Below are 22,028 nucleotides of genomic sequence, written 5' to 3'. Positions count from 1 at the left end.
CAGGCTTTCACTGCCTGGCCCAGGTTCAGTGCCTGGTCATAGGAACTGAGATTCCCGCACGCAGCAGGGTGGCCAAAAAAGAATAAATTAACATCAAAACTAAGATTATTTATCTAAGATTAACTGTCTTACATCTTATTATACTTGAAAAAAAGCCAGTTGCAAAAATAGCATATGTAAAATTATACATGTGATAGTGTACATACAGGGGAAAAAATAAAAAATAATACGGGAAGACATTAAATTGTAAATAGTAGTTATCTCGAGGGAATGAGGATTAAGGAATAAGAATTTCCCAGCAGTATAATTAAACAAGGGGGCAAGGGAAAACCTTTCTGTTACTGAGTGTTTGTTTTTAAACCAATGCTTTTCCCCAGTGAAAAAATAAGCTAATTTTTTAAATAAAATTCTATCTTTAGAATATCTTAATCTAGAAAAACCCTCAAAGTAGGGATAGAAAATATGCCATAATCATTATACTAATGACATTACATTTTAACTCAGGCGCAGAACATACAGAGGCCATTAAGAAGGATTTGTTTAGTTTTTGTTCAGAGGTTAGAAATTTGAACATGCTTGAACAAGTTTCTTCTGTCCTTTAGGCTATATTAAATTGACTCATTTTTCAACTATGCATCTAAAAAGTGTAAGATAAATTTTATACACATATAAACAAAAATGTGTAAGAACCCAGGATTAGGTATTGTCAGTTGCCATATAGAAGCTAGTTCAAAAACAGTGAGGAAAATTAATATACTTTTTCACCTCTCTTAAATAAGACCCTAATTGAGGGTCTGAGTAGGCTACAAAACAGCCTAGAGGACTTAGGAAAATTCTCATTTCCTTTAGTACAATCGGATATTTGAGAGACAAACGTTTCTTCCTAAGACTGAACATGCAGTAATTGCCTCTGGTAGAGAAATTGTATTTAATTTGTACCAATTTGCATTACTGAAAGGCAAAGGTAAAAACTTGTCATTTTTCAATATATGTGGTTAGAGACTACAAGTCTACTGATGGCAGAATTTTTATAAAATATAGATGAGTGAGTTAGTAAGTTAGATGAGTTAGTAAGAAATATCTTCCATCAATGAAAACATTCTGAGATGCTACACTGGTTTTTGCCTACTTGGTATTATATCTCTAAGAAAGAGGAAATTTAGGTTGCTTTGAATATAAAATGAAGGTTTACTGAATAGAATCAAAGACACTGAGGACCTCAGGACACTGGTCTAACTATTCTCACCTTAGAGTGAAAATAGGCCCAGAAAGACTGACCTGCCCAATGACACAAGTCATCTCTTATCTTAACATTATGCCTCCCAAAGTCTATGTGAAAATGAAAAGAGACTGATGTGTATAATCTATTATTGTAATGACACTTCTGGGATTGACAAAACTAATAGACTCCTCTTTCTCCCAAAACCTCTCATACTCATCCCAACGCGATTAGAACAGAGGTAAACAAGATTATGTCTGAAAATTGGTTTTCTAGGGCAAAGAGAAAGGAAAGAATAATACTTGGTTAAATTATATGTTGCGATTGCTAACCACTTGTTATAAAAATCATCTCATACCAGTTTGATAAGTGAATGTTAAACCAACTTAATTTTTTTAGGAGAAATAAAAGTTAAAAACTAAAATGAAAAATGTTTTTGAAAAAAGATCAGCCAAATGATGGAGTCTTTTTTGTTATGAACTGGATTTTTTGTTATCAACTGTGGCTTTAATATAGCCAAGTAATAAACATTTTGCCATTTAACTCCAGATTTCTCAGTAGCGTTATTTTAAAGGAAATGTTACAGCTCTTGTATTATTTGATTTGGTATTTAATAACAGTTATAAGTACAATGGCAAACACTGAAAGAGAGAACCCTTAGAAAAGAAAGACAATTTAAAATCAGGTTTTGTTAAAGGGTGTTATAAGTGCAACTTTATCCATAAGCATTCCTTTTAAGGCATTTTCACTGTTGTCCAAATATCTCAACTTGTACATCAAGGTTTATATTATAAAATGGGCTCTGTCTGTATTATTCATTCAAGGCTTAAAGAAAAAAACATCTCAGGACTAAGAGTAGCAGGAAAAAAAAAACACAAAACTTCACTTTTCTCAAAAAAGTAACTTAAAGTACAAAAGTTATTTAGCATACATTATTACTCCTCATTGTAATTCCAGATTTGGTACAATATCTTTTTCACTTCCTGACATAAACTGTTAAGACAGTACAGGCTGTAATACTTCATTTGTGAGGTGGCTGCAATTCTGTAATATGCACAGTGATTTTTAAATAGGCTCTTACCATGCCTTGCATGAAAGGTGCTACATACAAACCTGTTTCGTGAACTCTTTGGTAACCACCAGTTCAAAAACTTGGACTGAACATTTCCACATTGCCAGATCTGAAGCACTTTATCGGAGCTCTGGGCCGAAGCTATTACCCTGTATATAAATTCTTTAGTTTCCAAGGGGGATTAGAGCCAGATAATTAAAATCATGTCAGGCGCCAGTCAGGAAAGTGGCCCCAGTTATTGTACTTTCTAGTTGGCTACATGGTTTTGTTTGGCAGAAGTAGTTTAAGGGAAAAGCATGACTTCCTACTAAGTTTGCTTCTGATGCTATCTTTTGGAAATGGTAAAATACTCATGTGGTTATCTAGTCCTTTCTTGAAATGGTATGAAAAAGGTGATCAATGTGATTTGAGAATATGCCTACTTTTTGCAGTCTCAAGTGTTCTCTTGGTTGTCTTGCTGCATTTTCTGAGTCAGCCCTTTACAGGCTACCCTTAAGCATTTTCTAACTGAAGCAATAATGTGTTGCTTCAGTCAGCAGGGTCTCTGTTTTAGGATATTAGTGTCCTGGAGAGATCAAGCTGTGGTGTCACACACCCTCACTGGACTACCTCCTACTCATTAAATTTCAACTTGAAGCAAATGTCCTGGGATGTGTCCTAGTTGTGCAAATTAGATGCTAGTTAATATAAATCTAAGTTACACACTTATTGTATTTAGCTAAAACATAATTTCTATATTTACTCTCAATTTATCCACCTAAAAATGAATTTACAGTTTTTACATGCAGACATCTCTAGACTGCCACGATGCCCATTACCAATCTGATACTTGAATATAGGAAATCATGATGGAGACATGTTTCACAGTCTAGAGAATAGGTTTTAAATATGTCTGTTGTGCAATATTTGTATCTTAGTAAGAATCCTTTGTATTTATATTTACATAGCACCTTTCATCCAAGAATTTAAAAGTGATTTAACTTTACAGCATTATTTGGTGGCAAAACCTAACTTCCATTTCAGTTTCTTTTCAACTATACATGCCGTATTTCTTTTCATTAATGGTCTTTCTGAAAGTAGACTATGAACACAACACTGTTACTGGCCTACCAAAGAGGGGAAAAAAAGAGAAGGGCATGAGGAAGGAGGGGGAGAGGGAGACACATTTCTCATGGCTACTAGGTTAGTGATGAAACACACAGTTCATAAACCACACACTATGGAATTATTCCAAAAAGATTTTTAGAGCTGGTAGTGAGAGCCTAAGAAGTACATTGTTAAAATTAAAAAATCAGTATCTTTCTCATTTCAGACCTTTAAGATTATGCATATATTTATGTTAAATAATGAATCTGCATTAATATGTATCAATGCAATTTTTGATTTCATAAGAAAATAAAACTGTGATAGAAAATTGGAACTACAAAAAAATTGATGTTTCCCTGGGTTAACTAAATTTACTTTTTTGTGCTTCTTTCAAATGTAAAACAAATGCATACAAATATTTCAAAAGTACTGATAACAGTTACCAACTTTAATGTAGTCTTATAAAGGACAAAACCAAAAATTCGTATTAATAAGTGATAACCTTAATAATAAATGAGTTCCTGGCAAAATGAGGATCGTAGTAAATTATTTACATTATTTTTGCCATAAGAAAACTTCTTAAGCAACAGTCAGCTCTCAAGTTAAAAAAAACGTACATACATAACCCAACACTAAAGAAGGGAAATGAGTTCAAACACAATAGCTTTATCTTGGGAATGTCTTTTTCTAGAAAACCACCTTACTAAAAAAAACGTTTCAGAAAAACACATTCTAATTACCTTGGGTCCATGTGTGAATGAATTACTTAGTGTTCCTTAGCAGGGAATATGGAAATATTAATATCACTGTAAATTTTTTTATAACTCCTATCATGGATTTTTCAGTTATTTCATAAACTGAGTTTCTTTTGCAGTGCATCAAAATAATCGGCTTAAAAATAAGAGAATACCAACACATGCAGTCTGCTAACCAAATAAGGCTCTGACATGCCTAAACAATGTTCTCTGTATCTTGATATATAGTACATTCCACAGCATACTACAGCATTTAATTTAGGTTTACACAACTAAATATAAATGGCTAGACTTAGGCTACTACTTAGCAGAAGCATTAAGCAAACATGGATAAATTCATAAACAAATGATGAAAGAAGTATATTGTTCTTGGAGTACTTCTTGAACCCTTAAAACACTTGGTCCTTAGCGAGAGAACATGCTTTATTCAGTAGATCTTAACAGTACAATGTACATAATAAGTCATAAAAACCTTCTAAAAATTTTGGCAGTTGACTCCAGTAGTGCTCCTTGATTCAAGGAAGGAATGAAGGTTTGTATTTCTTTCCTGCTCTAGTCACGAAGGATTGTTAAGTCTCCTTAAAGATTTTAAAAAATGATTCCTATAGTTGGGTGTCTTGTTACTTCAGAAATAAAGGCTTCACACTGAGAAACTGAAGGACACTTTTCTCTCTGTATTTAGTTGGAAAGTAGAAAGAAAGAAAATATAAGAAAAGTTTGAAGATAAGAGATATAAAATACAGAGCAACCACTAAAAGAACAGCATGCACCAGGTACTTTTACAGGGATAAGAGTGACAGAGTCAGAGAATTTGTCTACGCAGCTCTTCATAGAAAAGACATTTAATTTATTCTCCTCAATTACCAAGAACATTGCACAGAAGTTATATTCCTACTAGAAAGATTTTAAACTGAAAAAGTAATTTCTAAAACATTATTCATTAGTAAAATCAAATTTAAATTGAGGGGAAAAAATATTTTTAAAGATTGTTTTCCTGCACTAAAGGGCTTCCCGGGTAGCTCGAATGGTAAAGAATCTGCCTGCAATGCGGGAGACCCGGGTTTGATCCTATGTTGGGACGATCCCCTGGAGAAGGGCAAGGCAACCCACTCCAGTATTCTTGCCTGGAAAATTCCATGGACAGAGGAGCCTGGTGGGCTACAGTCCATGGGGTCGCAAAGAGTCCGACACAACTGAGCGTGCACTGATGGCCAAAAGCTTTGAGGAATCACGTAATTTTGATTTACTAATCAGACAGACAGAAAATCATGAATGAAGCAAGCAATATTTACATCTGTTAATGCAATGTGCACTTGTTCTTATACTTAATGCAGTTAGTTTGTATAAATGAGATTAATCTCATTTACATTTTAAGCAAGAAACTCACCACTTGGCCCACATGTCATGTAGTGGGGTTACAGAATTAGGAGCTTTGTTGTTCCCTAGACCTGCTTTTTGAATTTCTGTTTTCTTGTACTTTGTCCACATCTGCAGGAGAAAAGCATTTCATGTTATTTAATGAAAAGCTAAACATACAATTCATGAAGATAAGAAACTAAAGAGCTCTCATTGTGAAGGGCAAGGAGAAAGAATCTAATTCTGGAAATGTTATTAATCTGATAGACATCTCTACTTAAAGACTGATTTACATGTTTTAAAAGCTATAAATAATAATGCCCTCTTGGTGTCTGATAGGTTTATGATGTTTATTTACTAAATGGTCACATACAGTTTTAAAGTAAAAAATAATCTTGCATGCAGCAGCAGAAACATCAACAATGAAATATTTGTATTAATAAGAAAACCAGGCCTTGAGGCTTACTTTGTAGGAAAATATATCTACTTACACTGTTAGAGTTATAACTACTCTGGTCAAAGGGGACCCAAAGCCTAACATGAATTTACAATGCCACAAATAATAAGGGTATCATTTCTAGAAACCTAAGCCAGGAGTATGAAAGCTACTCAATTTCATCTAAAATTAGGGTACTAATACAGGCATACCTCGGAGATAATGGCAGGTTTGGTTCCAGACTACTATAATAAAGTGAATTTTGCAATAAAGCGAGTCACATGAATTTTTAGTTTCCCAATGCATGTAAATAACAATGTACATATCTTAAGTACAAAATACTTTATTGCTAAAAAGAGCTATCCATTATCTGAGCCTTTAGCAAAATCATAATTTTTTTTGCAATAGTAACATCAAAGATCACCGATCACCATAACAAATATAACAATAATGAGAAAGTTAGAAATATTCTGAGAACTCCCAAAATGTGACAGAGACATGAAGTGAGCAAATACTGTTGGAATACTGGCACTGATAGGCTTGTCTGACAGAACTGCCACAAACCTTCAGTTTGTTGGGTAAAAACCCCACAATATTTGTGAAGTGTAAGAAAGCACAATAAAACGAGGTATGCCTGTAATCCTCTGTGAAGTTGGAGAATATGGAGCTGTCTCGAAAAAAGTACAGTTATTCAACCAAGTCAGAGCTGCTTCACTTTGGAAAATAATTTTTTTTTTTTAATTGGGGCATCTTGTAAGATTTCATTTATAGAAGGTATTATGTTGATTTTTTTAAGAGTTTGGGAAACACTAGCTCTATACAATTTCTAAGGCTCTTATCACTGCTAAAAATGTGATTTCAAGTGCTATCAAGAAACACTGGTAAAATAGTGTTTTAAGGGAATTTTATGACCTTACACCTGGTGACAGTTTCTGGAGGAAATATCACCTATACTCTCTGACAATCCTCAAGACACATGGACATGGTATGTATCTCTCTGTCTTACATGCACAACGTATATGTTCTTTTGGAAAACATGCTGTATATGTTACTACAGTCATCTGGGTTAGAAATGCTTCTTTCCTATAAGTCTAACATTGTAAAATAATCAGTGTTTACCATATAGTAGCATATAATTTCTCAATGTATTTTAATAAATAATCTTTTTAAAAAGTCTTATTATCAGGTTATGAAGAAAGAAAAGGGACACCAAAAATATTTTAAATGTTAGGACTAATTGTGAAATAAGCGATAAATGGATTGATGTTTTCATGTAGATAAAATATATTAAAGTGGTACTAAAAATAAGAAAATTTCTGATTGTTTATTTGATGATCTGCACTGGAAGCTTTTTTTTTTTTTTTTTTAAGTAAAAGGCAAAAGATTTATTCGATCTGAAGTGAAACCAACGCATTGGAAGCATTTTTAGTAAGAGCTGGCTGTGAGAAAAGAAGTATGGTCAAAGATATAAACAGAAGGGGCCTAGGCCTGAAATGATCTTGTGTAAGTACAAGAGAATAGGGCAATTTACAAAGGATACAAATTTCCTTCTTTTCGTTTCCTTTTTTCTTTAAAAAATGTTTGCCCGTGCTGTGTGGCTTGCAGGGTCTTAATTCTGTGACCAGGGATTGAACACAGGTCCTCAGCAGCGAAACTGCAGAGTCCTAACCACTGCACTGCCAGCGAATTCCCGGGTCACACATTTCATTAAGCAAAGATTCTTTAGAAACTTTCTCTGGCCCAATGAATAACAATAATAATTTACTATAACAACACATGTAAAATAATAATTTTCTCCTTGTTTATTAAGTTACATTTCAAATCATTTTTTCTAGATGCCAGGCTGCATTACTGTCAGTGATATTTAGGCTGAATCAAGAGAGCAAAAACATTTCAGAGATAGAGCTAAGGTATACTTCTCCAGAAGTGAGTGAGTCAGGGTTATGGGTTTCTTGGGGCTTTCTTTTTTGTTGTTTTATTCTGGAAGTTAGAAACTCAATTTTGGCTGATTCTGTTTTAAAATGCTATGACCACAGGAAGATAATTTTAAAGTTTATGACATGAATCAGAGTTAGCAAATATTTTCTCTATCTTTTATGATTATTTTTTAGCTAAGAGGGTACAATTATTCTTAGTTTTAAAATTTTTTCTACTAGAAACATGTCTGTTTGTTTATATGGTTATAAACACTAATTTTACATTTTATTTTAGCACAATGTACTCATTTTAGAAAATTCTGTTTTTAGGACATATGTAACTTAGCAATAAATTATAGAATTATTTAAGTAACAATCTTCACTACTCAGTAAACTTACTACCCTTTTAAAAGAGAAGTAAAAATGCAAATTTCCCACACACTGAGTATGATTTGCTTTATTTCTCTTTGATTCTACAATAAAAAACCCCTGAAAAAACTACTGTGTTAACTGATTCCAAGTAAAAAAGTCATCCTGAAAGAAAGATAGTACTTGAACTCTTCTGTTTATCAAATGAAGAAAAGTGCAGGGAAGAAATAGACTATAAATGCTCCTTGTCACTGTATAAGTCACATTTAAGTTCAATGTTTTTTTTTTTTCAAATTACACTAAATTTATGAGTATTAACATTTTAAATCTGAACAATTTTATAAATATGGGCAGTAGTTAATATTTTTTATGTAAAGTGTTGACTTATTAACTATTTCTTTGAAAATAAAACAGCAGGGCAGAAGGCAAAATTAAATGGGAAAAGAAAATGACATCTTTTTAACATATTTTCCTTACTAATACTGTACATGTACAATATGAATTGCATGTTTTGGGGAAAAAAAGGAAAGGACAAGAGAGAGGGAGAGAGGGAAAGGGGAGCAAAAGGGACAATGAGCATTCTTTTTTGGAATCAACAAATGTGACTTGGAAATGCCTTCTTAGTAATTATAGCATGCAACCATTTTAACATGCTTCCAGGTATCAAAGTAACAATCTCTTATTGGGGACAAGAAATGTGAAAGAGGAGCATGTATTGTTAAGGTTCTTGAAGTCATGCAGAAAATGTACAATGTAATTAATAGTTCATGCAGGCTTTGCTGTGGTTACATAATCGTATTTATATACATGCCACAATGTACACTTGAACACTATGCCACAACTTAAAAATAAAAATATAAACCTAGTCAAATGATTCTTTTCAACAGCAGCTCTTCAAATCAGATTAGAGAAGCATAGTGTGTATCAAATGACACCAGTATTACATTGTGCAGGTTTGATCATACACAACCATATTCATACCAAACCGTTTGATTATCCTCAGAAACCAACAATGCAGCTTCTGTGTCATCAGGATAGAGGCATGCAGGAGTGGTAAGATTACTATTGTCTACAGAGGATTGTGGATTAATGCTACCGTGGCTCTGATGATCAGAAAACTGCTCATTATCTTTCTGAGCGGTTTTTTCCAAAGAAGCAGAAGCCTGGTCAGTTACTCTGGTGACTGGTCTGGGAGGTAACCCACTTATGTTACTAACTAATTCTGTATTCAGGGATAAAAATGGCTGAGCTGGATGAGCCACAGTAAAGGATTCTAGGCTATCTGTAGCTGATCTTCCAAATGCATCATTAGACATATTAATCATGGCAAAAGTTTGATTTAGAAGATGTGACCTTTCAGTTCTTGAGTTTCTGGCCTGGGTATGTGGAGACTGGGGCTTGTCTGTAGCTAAATAATTTTGTGCTTGAGAACCTAGAGCAGATGTCGGACTGTGAAGTGTATGAGAGGACCACTGGTGTAAACAGTACTCACTAGATGTCGCAGTGATGCTGCTATCAGCAGTAGCTGGTGGTGAATCAACTGACATAGGTAGTCTACTGTCCTTGGTCAAAAAGTCATGGATGCTTGTCCTTCGAGTAGTTCCTTCGGCAGTAGAGATAACACTGCTTGCACGAGGTAAAGTGGCATAGGGATTACTATCTTTTGATTGTCGTGACAGAGAAGTTTCTTTTATTAATTTTATCTTTCCTTGAGCGCCTCGTGTAGGCTTTCCTGAAGAACTCATGAAACAGGCATCTTCAGCCTTTTGAGGACCAGATCTCACAAACTGTTCAGGCTTAGTTGTCCGTCTATCATGGAAGTCTCCTGGAGTTTTTCCACTTACTGACCTGGCCAGACCACAGCTAACTGGTTTGTTTTTTCCCAAAAAGTCAGAAGAGACAGACAAACTTTTCATTACTTCATCTAAAAGATTCTCTTGACTTGAGGGCTTTAGCTGTTAAAAAAAAAAAAAAAAAATCAAAGCAGATTAGTGAATACAGCCTTACTTTTGCTTTCCTGATATGGTAGACTATAAAAAATTGCTAATGTCTCTAAACACTCCTTAACTTTAAAAAAAAAAAAAAGGCTCTAAAGTTCAACCATAGAAATTTAACTTATAGTGTCATCTAAATTAAGGTCACCATAGATAAAACCAACCTGCATTGAGGTAAGCTTGTTGCTTTCTTCCAAAAACTGTTGTAGAGTAACAACTTCACTTCCAGGGGAACCAGTTTTGGTCTTATGATGTGCCCGACTCTCTTGAGTTCTGTGCTGGAGCGCTGGGCTTGATCTGGTCTGTCTTTTCAAGTACTGGACTGGACTGCTACCGCTGCTGGACCACGCCTCGTGCTCATGAAGCAGGCTAAATTCCCCACTGCTGTGGCTTGGTGGCCTGCTCTGGATATTAACTGCACCTGCTTTAAGAGTAAATGGTGTGTTAAAAGTTCAATAATAGACACAGGATTAATACTATGTAAGTTCTGATAATTTATTGACTGGATTCTTATGAATAGCCAAAATGACTTTCCAAGCTTTATTCAGAAATACGTTAATCTTTCATCAGTCTAAAAACTGTCTACCACAGCACGCTTCCTTATTTGTCACGATGACAAATACTGTAAGCTCCACAAGGGCAAACACTTGCTTTCACCACCAGACCCAGAACCTGAACATATACATCAGGCACTCAATACATTTGATGAGTAAATGAATCAATAAACAAGGCAGTAATACATTTTTAAAATTTCAGGTTAAAAAACTGTAAAACACCTTATAATTGTTAAAAAAAATTTTGTTGTTGTTTTAGTCAGGAAGTCACGTCTGACTCTTTTGTGACCCCATGGACTGTAGCCCACCAGGTTCCTCTCTCCATGGGGTTTCCAGGCAAGAATTCTGAAGTGGGCTGCCATTTCCTTCTCTAAGGGATCTTCTTGACCCTTAGATCTCCTGCATTGGCAGGCAGATTCTTTACCACTGAGCCACCAGGGAAGCCCAAAATATGATTATATGAATTTTAAATTGAGAATGTTAAAACCAAACACTAATAATTCTAATTCTTTGACTTTCTATGAAGTCTATGTTCCTTATTTGAAGGCTTCTCTGTTCATTCTAAATGAATAACCTTAAAGAGTGTGATAACCTAGAGGGGTGGAAGGTGGAAGGGAGATTCAAGAGGGAGGGAACGAACGTATGTCTATCTATGGCCGATTCATGCTGATGTATGGCAGAAACCAACACAACACTGCAAAGCCATTATCCTCCAACTAACAATAAAAAGTAAAAAAATAATCTTAAGAAAATTTTTTAAAATTTAAATAGCAAGCATCTAAGGAAAGTCAAATGGAGACACGACATAATTAACTTAGAAAATTCCAGTAAAAATCAAGTATGTAGTATCTCATTCTTTATTTAATGTCTGAAAAATCTGATTCTCCCTGCTTTCCACTGTCAGTATGATAGCTTTAAACACTCAGTTGAGGCTGAACAATGATAAAGAATGCAAGTTACTAGTTCTGGAAAAAAGCTCCCCAAAGTTTATGCTATTCCTTAAAAGTGCTTATTCATTTTGATCAATTGCAAACTGTGTAGAAGCATCAAGATGGAAAACGCAACTTTCCACGGTTTCCTAATCACAGAGAATAAAGTGGGTCATGAAAGATTTTGGCTCAAACTATGTAACATTTTGTAGGAAAAAAATTTTCTTAAAATTTCAAATCAGAAAAGGCTTCTTCACACTTCAGGTAATATTTTTCTAAAGGATATAAGAACATGATTATAAACATGAAAAAATAATCACTTGAAATCAGATTTTCAGATCATTGCAACAAGTATTAAAATTATAACTGAGACAAAATTATTCTATAATACAGAAAAGCAATAGAACAAATGCACTCATTATAATTTAACAATTCTGTAGAAAATAACTACTTTAACAAACTTTTATAATCTATTAAATAATTCCAGAATTTGAGTAGGCAGTATACCTTTAAGAAAAAAGGTATCAGTTGATACTTCCAGACATTCACATAAAATTTCAGCTTGGAATGCACATTAAAAAGGTATCTTGAACTAATTTTTTCTTTATATGAGATATATGCATCCATTTGGCACTTGTTACACTCAAACACAATTGTCTTCTCAAATTAAAAAAATATATTCCTCCTTATTTCGTGGATAAACAAAGCTAAAAGTATTTCTAAAACACTTTCTGTGAGTTCAGTGTACAAGTATCATGAGAAAATTAAGGCCAACCATTTTCATGACAAAGACAAAATGTAAGAAAGTAAGAACTTACAGATACTTTTGAAATAGAAAGATAACAAGAAAAAGATTTTACCTGTGAAGATGAAAAATGGAAACTAAAATAACTGCTCCTGTTTTTACATTTGTACACATTGAAATACATTTGTACTACAATGTGAAAAGCATAAAATATTCCAAGGAACTATGTTCCAAACACAGATGATTTGGATTTCATTTTACCCAGAAACTTAATCAATTTCCCACTTTTTCACAAATCTGGAAATGGATGGAGCATATTAGTAAATTTACCTACAGCATACCTTTGACTTCATGGAGTGAAGCATTATTATTGCTATTGCTAGTGGATGTTCTGCCACTATCAAGGCTGGCTGGTCTCGAAGCTAAATGAAAAAATCAGGAGACAGTGATAAAACTTGCAGCTGAAGACACTGAACTTTACATTCTGATTACAGAATGCTTTGAGGAAGCAATCATGCATACTTTCACAGACTGAGCATGCCCACACAGAGTTGAGTCTTATAGACTAGCGAGCAAAGGCATTTCCAGATAGTTCAGTTAAACAATTGAGAACAGGACACTTCTGAGACAACAGCTGAGATTCAAACAAAAGAAGATAAAGTGAATAATACATTTGGAAATGGATTTCTAGACGGATAACAGGACTGTTGTAGTTGAACAAAATGACATGTCCCCAAAGGAAAAAAAAAAAAAGCTAGTGATTAGGTCACAAAAGATCAGACAAGGAACCCTGCACATTGCAGAGATGCCACGAACAGGAGGAATATAAGCATCTGCAGAGTTAATGTCTTGTATTCCTATCCATACAAGGGAAACAACTGCACCGTTAACACGGCCCCACCCTGCTTCCTAAAATCCTGCTCACATATGAAATTTCTTTAACGTATTTCTTTACATATAAATTCATTCCTTTTCCTTTTTTTGGTTAATAATTTAGTTTGGTAAGAGAAGACGTTCCAGTCAGAAACTAAAAACTGAAATGCTCAACACTGCAGAAAATGTGGTTTCTTAGAGTCTGTCCTTTACCAGAGTAAGTATTTTTAAAACGAAATATGAAATTATCTCTAATAACTTTATGCCAAAATGGCAACAAAATTACCTTTAAGCATTGTGTAGACATACTTTATATATGACCTTGACTAAAGTAGAGACAGACTATTTAGATGAAGTAATAACCTTATAAAAGGAAAAAGGGAGTATTAGGTTTGAAGAAATGGCAGAAGGAGCTATGAGATGCAGGTTAGAGAAAACATGCTTGCTGGCAATGCCACATTCATGAGGTCAATGCAAGAGTCTTAGCATTCTCATTCTGTATGTAATATGTACTTGCTAAATAAAGTTCATATCTTACCATGAACTCTTGATCCCGTACTAGAATCATCACTAATACCTTGTGGACTTACGTCTTCAAAGGATGTAGTATCTATGTAAAATAGTAGAATGGATATAAAATTTTTTTAACAAAAAAAATTGTAACATTTTATTTATGCAGAATATGGAAATTTTTAAATCATGTACAGTGCATCTTGATTTAACATATTTCATATACTCAATCAGAAACTGGAATAGGAGTAAGAAACAGAGTAACTCTGATGTGAGTTGACTTGCTTAAGGAAAATACCAGAAGCACTGAAACAACCTCCCTGTGACCCTGCAAAGTGAAGCAAGAGCCTGGGTTGTTCTGTGTGGTTCCCTGATGTTGTAGTGTTTCTAGGTTTTTTGTTTGTTTGTTTTAAAGCTTCTATCACTCTCTCCTTTTCTTTCTTTTACTTGGTTTACATTTCCATTTCTTGTTAGTTCATTAGCTGTTTATTATGAAAGACCTAGGAAAGATGTAGTTATCTGTATGATGTTTTAAATTTTTGAAATGATTTGAAAATTCTCTCAGATTAAATCCAGACTGTTTTGATAATTATTTCAGGTTGCTGCTGTCAAAAAAAGTAAACATCGAAAGTCAAATAAAAATTCCTGTTGCCAACAGTTACACCACAGTGCAAATAGCAGACGGCCTATACCTTTATTATTAACCAACTGCTTGGATCTGAAGCCTGTAGAAGAGTTGACAGTTGAAAAGTTGATGGCTGTAGTAGAGAAGGCCATAGCTCCCAATTCTTTTCTCCTTTTACCCGTTGAAATATCATCAGGAACCTCCAAATTCTCAGTACTACCTGTCCACTGTCCTCCTGCTAGGACCATGGACTGCACCAGGTCATTCATGGCTGGGATGCAAATGAAAGCAAATGAATCAGCATGGTTAATGTACTTGCTCTTATTTCTATTTTGTATTGATTATTGTCTATGGATTAATGTAAGTGAAATAAAAAACTAACCACAAGGTCATTTGAATTATGACATGCATTTAGCTGTATGAAATGAGGAGGCCAAAGCTTGATAAACTTCAGTAAATAATTTTATCACCCTCCACCCCCTTTAGAGGTAGGAAAAGGAATTTTACTCAGTACAACTGCCTTTTGAGCAGTGATGTGCAATGTAATTAGAAGCCTTCAAAATGTGGTTTTGTGGTGACAAAAATGGAATGAATAAAGGTAAGATGGAGAGCAATTCTTTACAGCATCACTACTGAAAATGATAAAGAGTCCTTGGTCAGAGCAGGTTACTGAAGAAATTATTCATTTTATGAATCAAATAAGTATACCAGTCAATAAAAACCTGAAAGAGAGGATATCCAGTGACAGACATTTAATGCGATTAATTACCCATTCCACTTAAAAAAAGAAAAACCAGAGTATCAGTATATAAAGAATGACAAACATTTTCAAGGATTACAGGCCATTTTATTTATTTATTTAATCCTAGTTCATTAAGAAAATAAATACCTAATGCTAAAGGTTTTGTTATATTTTCTTTAAGCAAATTTCTTTGGGAAGAAATCTTTATGGCATATAAAATTAAAGTTTTTTTTCTGCCAACTTTTAGAAAGCACTGGAAATTTATAAGTATATTACATGTATGACTAAACATATGCATGTATATGTATAAATGAACATACATATAATGCAGATTCAGTGCCAGTTTTGAAAAAAAAAATTCTTCCAGCTCCATGGGTTACAGGAAGACTGCACTTTGCAAAATAAGAAAATTGGCACAGTCCAGAGAATGGTTAGTGAAAATTAGTAATGGAAGCCAGTGTAGTCATTTGAAAGAAGCTGAACTGTCATAAAGTCTTACACATGGAACGACGGTAGCAGGCCTTCATTTTGTCTTTATCCTTCGGTCTGTTCCTCAAAAAGGGCAGTCTTTTCAGTGCAACCACTTTAATGTCAGAGCATGAGAAAAAACAGAAACAGAAAAATGAAAGAAAAAAGGGAAAAGAACAGATGGGAGTTAAATGTTGAAATTAAGGACAGAAATGAATGTCTGAGTTTCAGCTATGTAAGGTACACTACAGCTATTATTCTCGTGCTGCTGAGTGATTATGAAATATGAAATACGTACTTTGATACTTTAAAATACTTGGGAAAGCACTGAAGACAATGGTGAAAAACATATACTTAGAAAACCTGGACTGACTGAAGTCCTATAAATACAGGAAATGATAAGAACTACTTACTGAAGGAACAATTTTTCTAGTTAAGTTGTAAAGACAGATAGACCTATATTACTAGGGCCACTCTTGGTGGACCAGGGAGCGTATGTGATGAAAATGTAGAAGGCTTTTCACGCCTCTGTTTTAACTCTGCTTTCTGTCATGCCAAGTGGCATGTGGGATCTTCATTCCCCAACCAAGGATCGCACCTGTGCTGCCTACAGTGGAAGCACATGGAGTCTGAACCACTGGACCACCAGGAAGTCCCCATTTTCTTTAACTTTTTAAATTATAAGGTTTTATTTTGGAAAAAAATAATTTAGGAAAATGTACATCCTGTATTTTAGCAAAATACCTCAACAAAAACTAAGGTGTTCCAGGATGTCTAAAATAACCTAAAGAAACTTTTAAAACTCTCATTATTTCTTTAAATGTTAACAAAGAAAATAGGAAACTACTTCTTGGTTTAAACTGAACTCTGATGCATTATTTAGAAGCACCACAGAAATATATATTCTTCTAAGACAAATCTTTCAAAAGATGGCATGAGCAATTATATTAATTTCATTTTGCAAAAGATTGGCTGGAAGAAAAAACAGAAGTATTTTGATAGTAGCTTTTAAGCTCTGATAGCCTAAAAAATAAGGAGGCATCCTAAAAAGCAAGCAAAAATGATAGAAAATTATGTATTTATAACATTTTTAGATATTTTGAAGGGCTTTGGGAGTCAGTTTATTTAAAACAATCATAGCACGACACAGGGAAATTATCAATATATGAATGAAAATTAGGATTATAACTACAGTAGGAGTCATTAACATAAAAATTTAAATGTTCACTAGAGTAACATTCTTAAGCTATACTTTAATAAGATTTTAATGGAAAATATTATTATACCTCTTTGGAGCTGCAATTTAAGAGGCAGGGAAAAAACTCACATTAAGATTTAAAAGCATATTGCATACAGCCTTAATAACTAGGCTCTTTCTTACGGTTTGCTCTTATCTTATAAATAATAAGAAGCTCTTTTGACAAACTGACAAGTATCACTCATTAAGGAGAATGCAGACATACAGCTTTTTAACTTACTTATTTGATTGCTATTAAGAATAGTCATGACTCATTTAAACTTTTTGTTTCTAGCTCGGAAAACACAGCTGTTTTCAATGATTAAAAAGAAATGAACTGAAAGCAATGTAAAAATGGACACTTAGCTAAAACAAAGCTGAATGGTTGCAACATGCACATGTCTTGTTTAGATACTTTCTTTTTCTGTTTTCAACTGTTTTCCATAGACTGCTTTACTGACACTCTTCCAAATGGAAAGGATAAGAGGAGTTTTATATTTGCCAGTGGTGGAAAGTGATCATTCTTATGGCAATTAGTTTGTAGACATACAATGTTCGCTTCCCAAACTATATTGAAATTATGGGAACATTAGAATGGTGGGGTTTTCTGCTTATTTTTAAAATTCTAAAACTGAATAACTGCTGGAAAGAAGAGTATTACTTCCTTCTGATTTTTACTCTGGATGTTTCCAGCATAGAGTATGAAGGAATGACAGACTGAGAATTTAAGATGACCTTAAAAAAGACTGTTGTACCTTTCTTATATATATTCTCCTACTTGAATTATCTTCCTTTAATTAAAAAAATTATATATACCCATGACCATTTCTCATTAAATCAGATGCCAGATATTTTATATCCAAAGGTAGTAGATAAAATTGAATCATCTGGCACCTTTTTAGGGAAAACTTGATCTAAACCAGACTAATCTTATGAGAACAGATAGAACTAAACCACTTTCTTATAACACAAACATGTTTTATATGCAAAGGTAGTAGATAAAATTGAATCATCTGGCACCTTTTTAGGGAAAACTTGATCTAAACCAGACTAATTTTATGAGAACAGATAGAACTAAACCACTTTCTTATAACACAAACATGTTTGTATGTGTGCATGTATGAATATGGTACTCATGTACGTGTATGATTTTTTGTTGCTTACTTGTGGATTCTAGTTCTTAGGGTGCTATAGCTGTATTCTTAAATACAGCCTATAATGAATGTCTAATCTCTTACACTCTAAAACACTGTCTTTTCATAGATAATTCCCCTGAGGACAAAAGCATGTCTATACAGTTTTTTGAGTGTTTTGAGAGCTGCCCATACAGAGTCTATCCCTGGGAGAAGTAGTGGCTGCTTTTGCCTGCTATTTACTTCTAAAGAGTAATATTGAAATGTATATATTATTACATACAAATGTATACATATATATAGTATCTATCTTGTACATACATCTTATGTATAAACATACACACATATATATGCTTTTAAATTTAGTGATTCTGGTGAGGGTGTGAGTGGATTCAAAATATCCTGTTTACATATGTTATAAGAACATTGCTAGTAGTCAAATTCTCCTATATCTTCAAAGGGCCTACCACTGGATTCTTTTCTCTTAAAATATTCTTCTTTAGGCTTTTACTTTGCTCTTAATGTTTAGCTAAACACACTAGTAATGAAATCAAGAGAGTATTAATTGTGGAAGTCACATTATGATATTACACTTCAACATTTGTAATTAAAAAAATTAAATCACAAGTTTATACAAAAACTTGTATCTCCAAATCCATTTTAACTGAACCTTTACCAAGCAATCCCTCAATAACTTTTATAACCTTCAATTATTTCTAAATCATTGAAAAACATTCTCTTCCAATTCATAGCTATTTTTCTTTGCTTCCTCCCCCTCAATGTAACTTTTTTCCAATTTGATACCATCAAAGTATGATTAAAACCTCATTCTAAAAAGCCTTATTACTCTATTTAGTTACAAATAATTATGAAAATGAAATCTTATGAATATTTCTCAGTTGCTCCTCATAATTGCCCTGTGAAGTAGGACACAAAAGTAAAAGCCCTGCCCACATTAACAGAACTAGCAAGTGGCAGGGGTATTCTGGCTCTCATTTCACTGTTCTTTCTATACTATTTTACCTTCCTGGTCAAATGATGGTATCTCTTTGTATTTCTCTAAATACACAATAAAGAAAATAACGTGGCTATGCAGTACTGCAGTATGCAATGAATTTTAAAATCATATGAAGTTAAAAAGAAATGCATTCATCAGACATTATCCCAAAGGACTGTGGAAGCTATTTAAAAGAAATCTTTAGTAAGGAGTCTAAATCAATTCTAGAGATCACAAATGTTTAAAGAGTTTAAGCACTCACTGCTGCTTTTCTTGGTCCCCAAAGTTTGGCCATCTTCTAAAGAGTTTGAACCTACTGAAGAACTATCTTGACTATCTTGATGGGGGAGTTGAAGAAATCCTTCACTGGAGTCTGAGCGGGTTGGTGTTAAAGTTAGTGATTTCTGTCGTTCCCGATTAACGTCTTTCTTAGACTTTATCAATTTTCTCATTTTTAGAGTAATCCAGTTGCCTCTCCTAATAAAGTAATTTTTAAAAGTCTTATCAGTTTAAAATTCAGCATATAAATCCCTCTCAAAATCAGAATCTTTTTTTCCCTCAAAATGGAAAAAAAAAAAAAACAAACCCCAACTGGATAATAGTACCTTCTAGGAGGAGATGGGTCATAAAATTTGTATTGATCCATAATTTTCTCTTCTAATTTCTCCTTTTGTCGTCTTAATTCATTTAACTTATCACTATAAAAATAAAGTTACATTTAGGACATCATATTTTGTACAGTTATGAATATTATTTGGATTCTATAATCTAACTTCTCCCCAAAACACAAAGAAATACAGATACCATAGTTGACAACTAAGAATTTAATAGGGAGTAACAACAGAACTGTTTTCAAGTTTTTCATTGTCTTTTAATTTACAACTTACTTAAATAAAAGGATATAGGACTTAGAATCTCAATTTTCAACAGGATTTATTTGTCTGAAGGAAATCATCTATATTACAATATTATCATGACAAAAGAATTCTCTCAACATCTTTCTAAAGTTATTAAACAACATTATATGCATAAATACACTAGCTTCACCACAATTTACTAATAATCAAGCTCTGTCGATTGTTTCACATCTCTCTTGTACTTGATCTTAACTACCACTGCTTGTGAATTATTTTTCACTAGATTATTTCAACAACCTTAAAACTTATTCCTTGTCTCTAATTCTTAAAACCTTCAATCTATACTCTAATGTCATCAGTGATTTAAACAAACAGCACAAATCTGATTATATTATCCCTGCTCAAATTTTTCAGCAAGTTCTCTGTACAGCAAAGAAAAACCTTTGTAAAGTGGCTCCTGAGTGTTTAGCCACTTCTCTGCTACACCTCCTTCCACAATTTTGCTCCAGTATGACAAATTAACTTTTAGACCATATATCATAATCATAATACAGTTTCATTACACCTCTTTTGTCTCTGCATTTGCTGCTCTCTTGGCCTGTTATGCCTCCTCAGGCAAAATCCTACTGAATCTTTAAGTCTCAGCTCAATCATCTTTACAAAGTCCAGCTTCTCTTGCAAGCTAAGGTACTTCTGCCCCTCTATTTGCTGTATTTCTATGGCTTCCTATAACATACCTTCATTATAGAAATTATTTTTACTTCTTGTTTTATATTAATAGATCATTAAGAGCTGGATCTATATGTTTTCATTTTAGTATTTCTGGTTATTAGCATACTGCCCAGAACATAACCATTAAAATATACTGAAATAATAATGTTGAAAATTAGGAAAAATTAACATTGCATTCTCTCTGCCACCTGAGTAATATTTCAGAGTGAAAAATTATTTGGTACCTACATGTACTGTCTTTGTTCAACATGGAAAAGATCCTTGCTTTCCATATTCTGCTCCAATAGTGTTCTGTTCTGTAGCATTAATGTCTGAATTTGATCTAGTAGATGTCGATTTTCTTCTTCTAAATTTCCTTTAAGTTGGCTTAGCAACTGTTTCAAACACAAACATTTATTTTTTAAAATACCAACATTTACATTTGACACAAATCCCCCAAAGCATCTGAAAAATATAAAGTACTTCACAAAGTTTTAAGTCTTCTGCCAGTGAACAATCAGATGGTTGTCCTTTGATTAGAATTAGTGATTATTTTAGTAATAATGACATCTAAACTACTGGGTTATGTGCTAGACATTTATGTTTTCTTAATTCTCAGAAACACTGGGTTTAACATATAGTAAGCTATCTACTTCCAAAACCATTGCTGTCTTTACAACCGTTTTGACTTAAGAGTTCAAAGCTAGATACATATCTCTGGCCTTCTGTTTAAATAGCTATAAAATGCTAAACAAATTAGTAATTCTCTAAATCTTAACTACTCCACCCATCTATAAACTGAAGATAACAACTCTCATCCCCCAAGACTGTTGCAAGGATTAAATAATATATGTGAAGTAGCTGGTGTCATGCCTATGACACACAGTAGGTACTTTACCACATTCTTCCTCTAACCATTGTTGTCAAGAAACCTCAAAAGTTTGTGTATAATTTTTATGGCTTGAACCAAGGGAGTCAGGTAATATTGTAAATGGGTGGTCATATTACTGATTATTACTGGCAGTTAGGCTGCCAGCATGATTGAGCTGCTTCTCTGTAGTTAGCAGAAACTAGAAATATGTCTCAGGCCAGAGGTTCCAGCAGAAGTCAGAAAGCCCAAAGCAATGATTGTCAAAATTTAATGTCACTTGTAGAATATATTTTTATAATAAAGATTTCTGAGTTCTAGCATTAGAATTCAGCAAGTTTGGATTTTTTTTTAGAGCTCTGTATTTTTTTTTTAAAAAGCCAACAACAACCCCTTCTCAAAACAAACAAAAAAAAAAGACAAAAACCTGAAAACTTTCAGAAGGTAGAAATAAGCAAATAAAGCCACAGTTATCAAGACAGTATGGTACTGGCACAAAGACAGAAATATAGATCAATGGAACAAAATAGAAAGCCCAGAGATAAATCCACGCACATATGGACACCTTATCTTCGA

General features: G+C 33.6%; 1 protein-coding gene across 4 annotated transcripts in view; it reads right to left on the bottom strand.

Annotated features, from left to right (window-relative positions):
* Window positions 1-1,685: 1,685 nt before the first annotated feature.
* Window positions 1,686-22,028, bottom strand: part of CCDC88A (coiled-coil domain containing 88A) — a 120,821-nt gene continuing 100,478 nt past the window's right edge. Inside the window, exons 23-33 of one of the 4 annotated variants that reach the window (XM_010841662.1) lie at window positions 20,834-20,979; window positions 19,622-19,714; window positions 19,279-19,493; window positions 15,681-15,764; window positions 14,507-14,710; window positions 13,843-13,914; window positions 12,773-12,853; window positions 10,368-10,627; window positions 9,702-10,164; window positions 5,520-5,620; window positions 1,686-4,804 (exon numbers count right to left, since the gene is read on the bottom strand). In XM_010841662.1, coding sequence (XP_010839964.1) covers window positions 5,556-5,620; window positions 9,702-10,164; window positions 10,368-10,627; window positions 12,773-12,853; window positions 13,843-13,914; window positions 14,507-14,710; window positions 15,681-15,764; window positions 19,279-19,493; window positions 19,622-19,714; window positions 20,834-20,979 — 1,683 coding nt within the window. In that variant the 3' untranslated portion in view covers window positions 1,686-4,804; window positions 5,520-5,555. The remainder of the gene's footprint in view (window positions 4,805-5,519; window positions 5,621-9,701; window positions 10,165-10,367; window positions 10,628-12,772; window positions 12,854-13,842; window positions 13,915-14,506; window positions 14,711-15,680; window positions 15,765-19,278; window positions 19,494-19,621; window positions 19,715-20,833; window positions 20,980-22,028) is intronic. The other 3 variants (XM_010841663.1, XM_010841664.1, XM_010841665.1) reach the window with 3 other exon arrangements.

This window comes from Bison bison, unplaced genomic scaffold (genome assembly GCF_000754665.1).
Source record: "Bison bison bison isolate TAMUID 2011002044 unplaced genomic scaffold, Bison_UMD1.0 scf7180017864166, whole genome shotgun sequence".
Classification (NCBI taxonomy): Eukaryota; Metazoa; Chordata; class Mammalia; order Artiodactyla; family Bovidae; genus Bison; species Bison bison.
The sequence above is the reverse complement of the archived record's forward strand: the minus strand, read 5'-3'. Positions and strand labels throughout refer to the sequence as shown.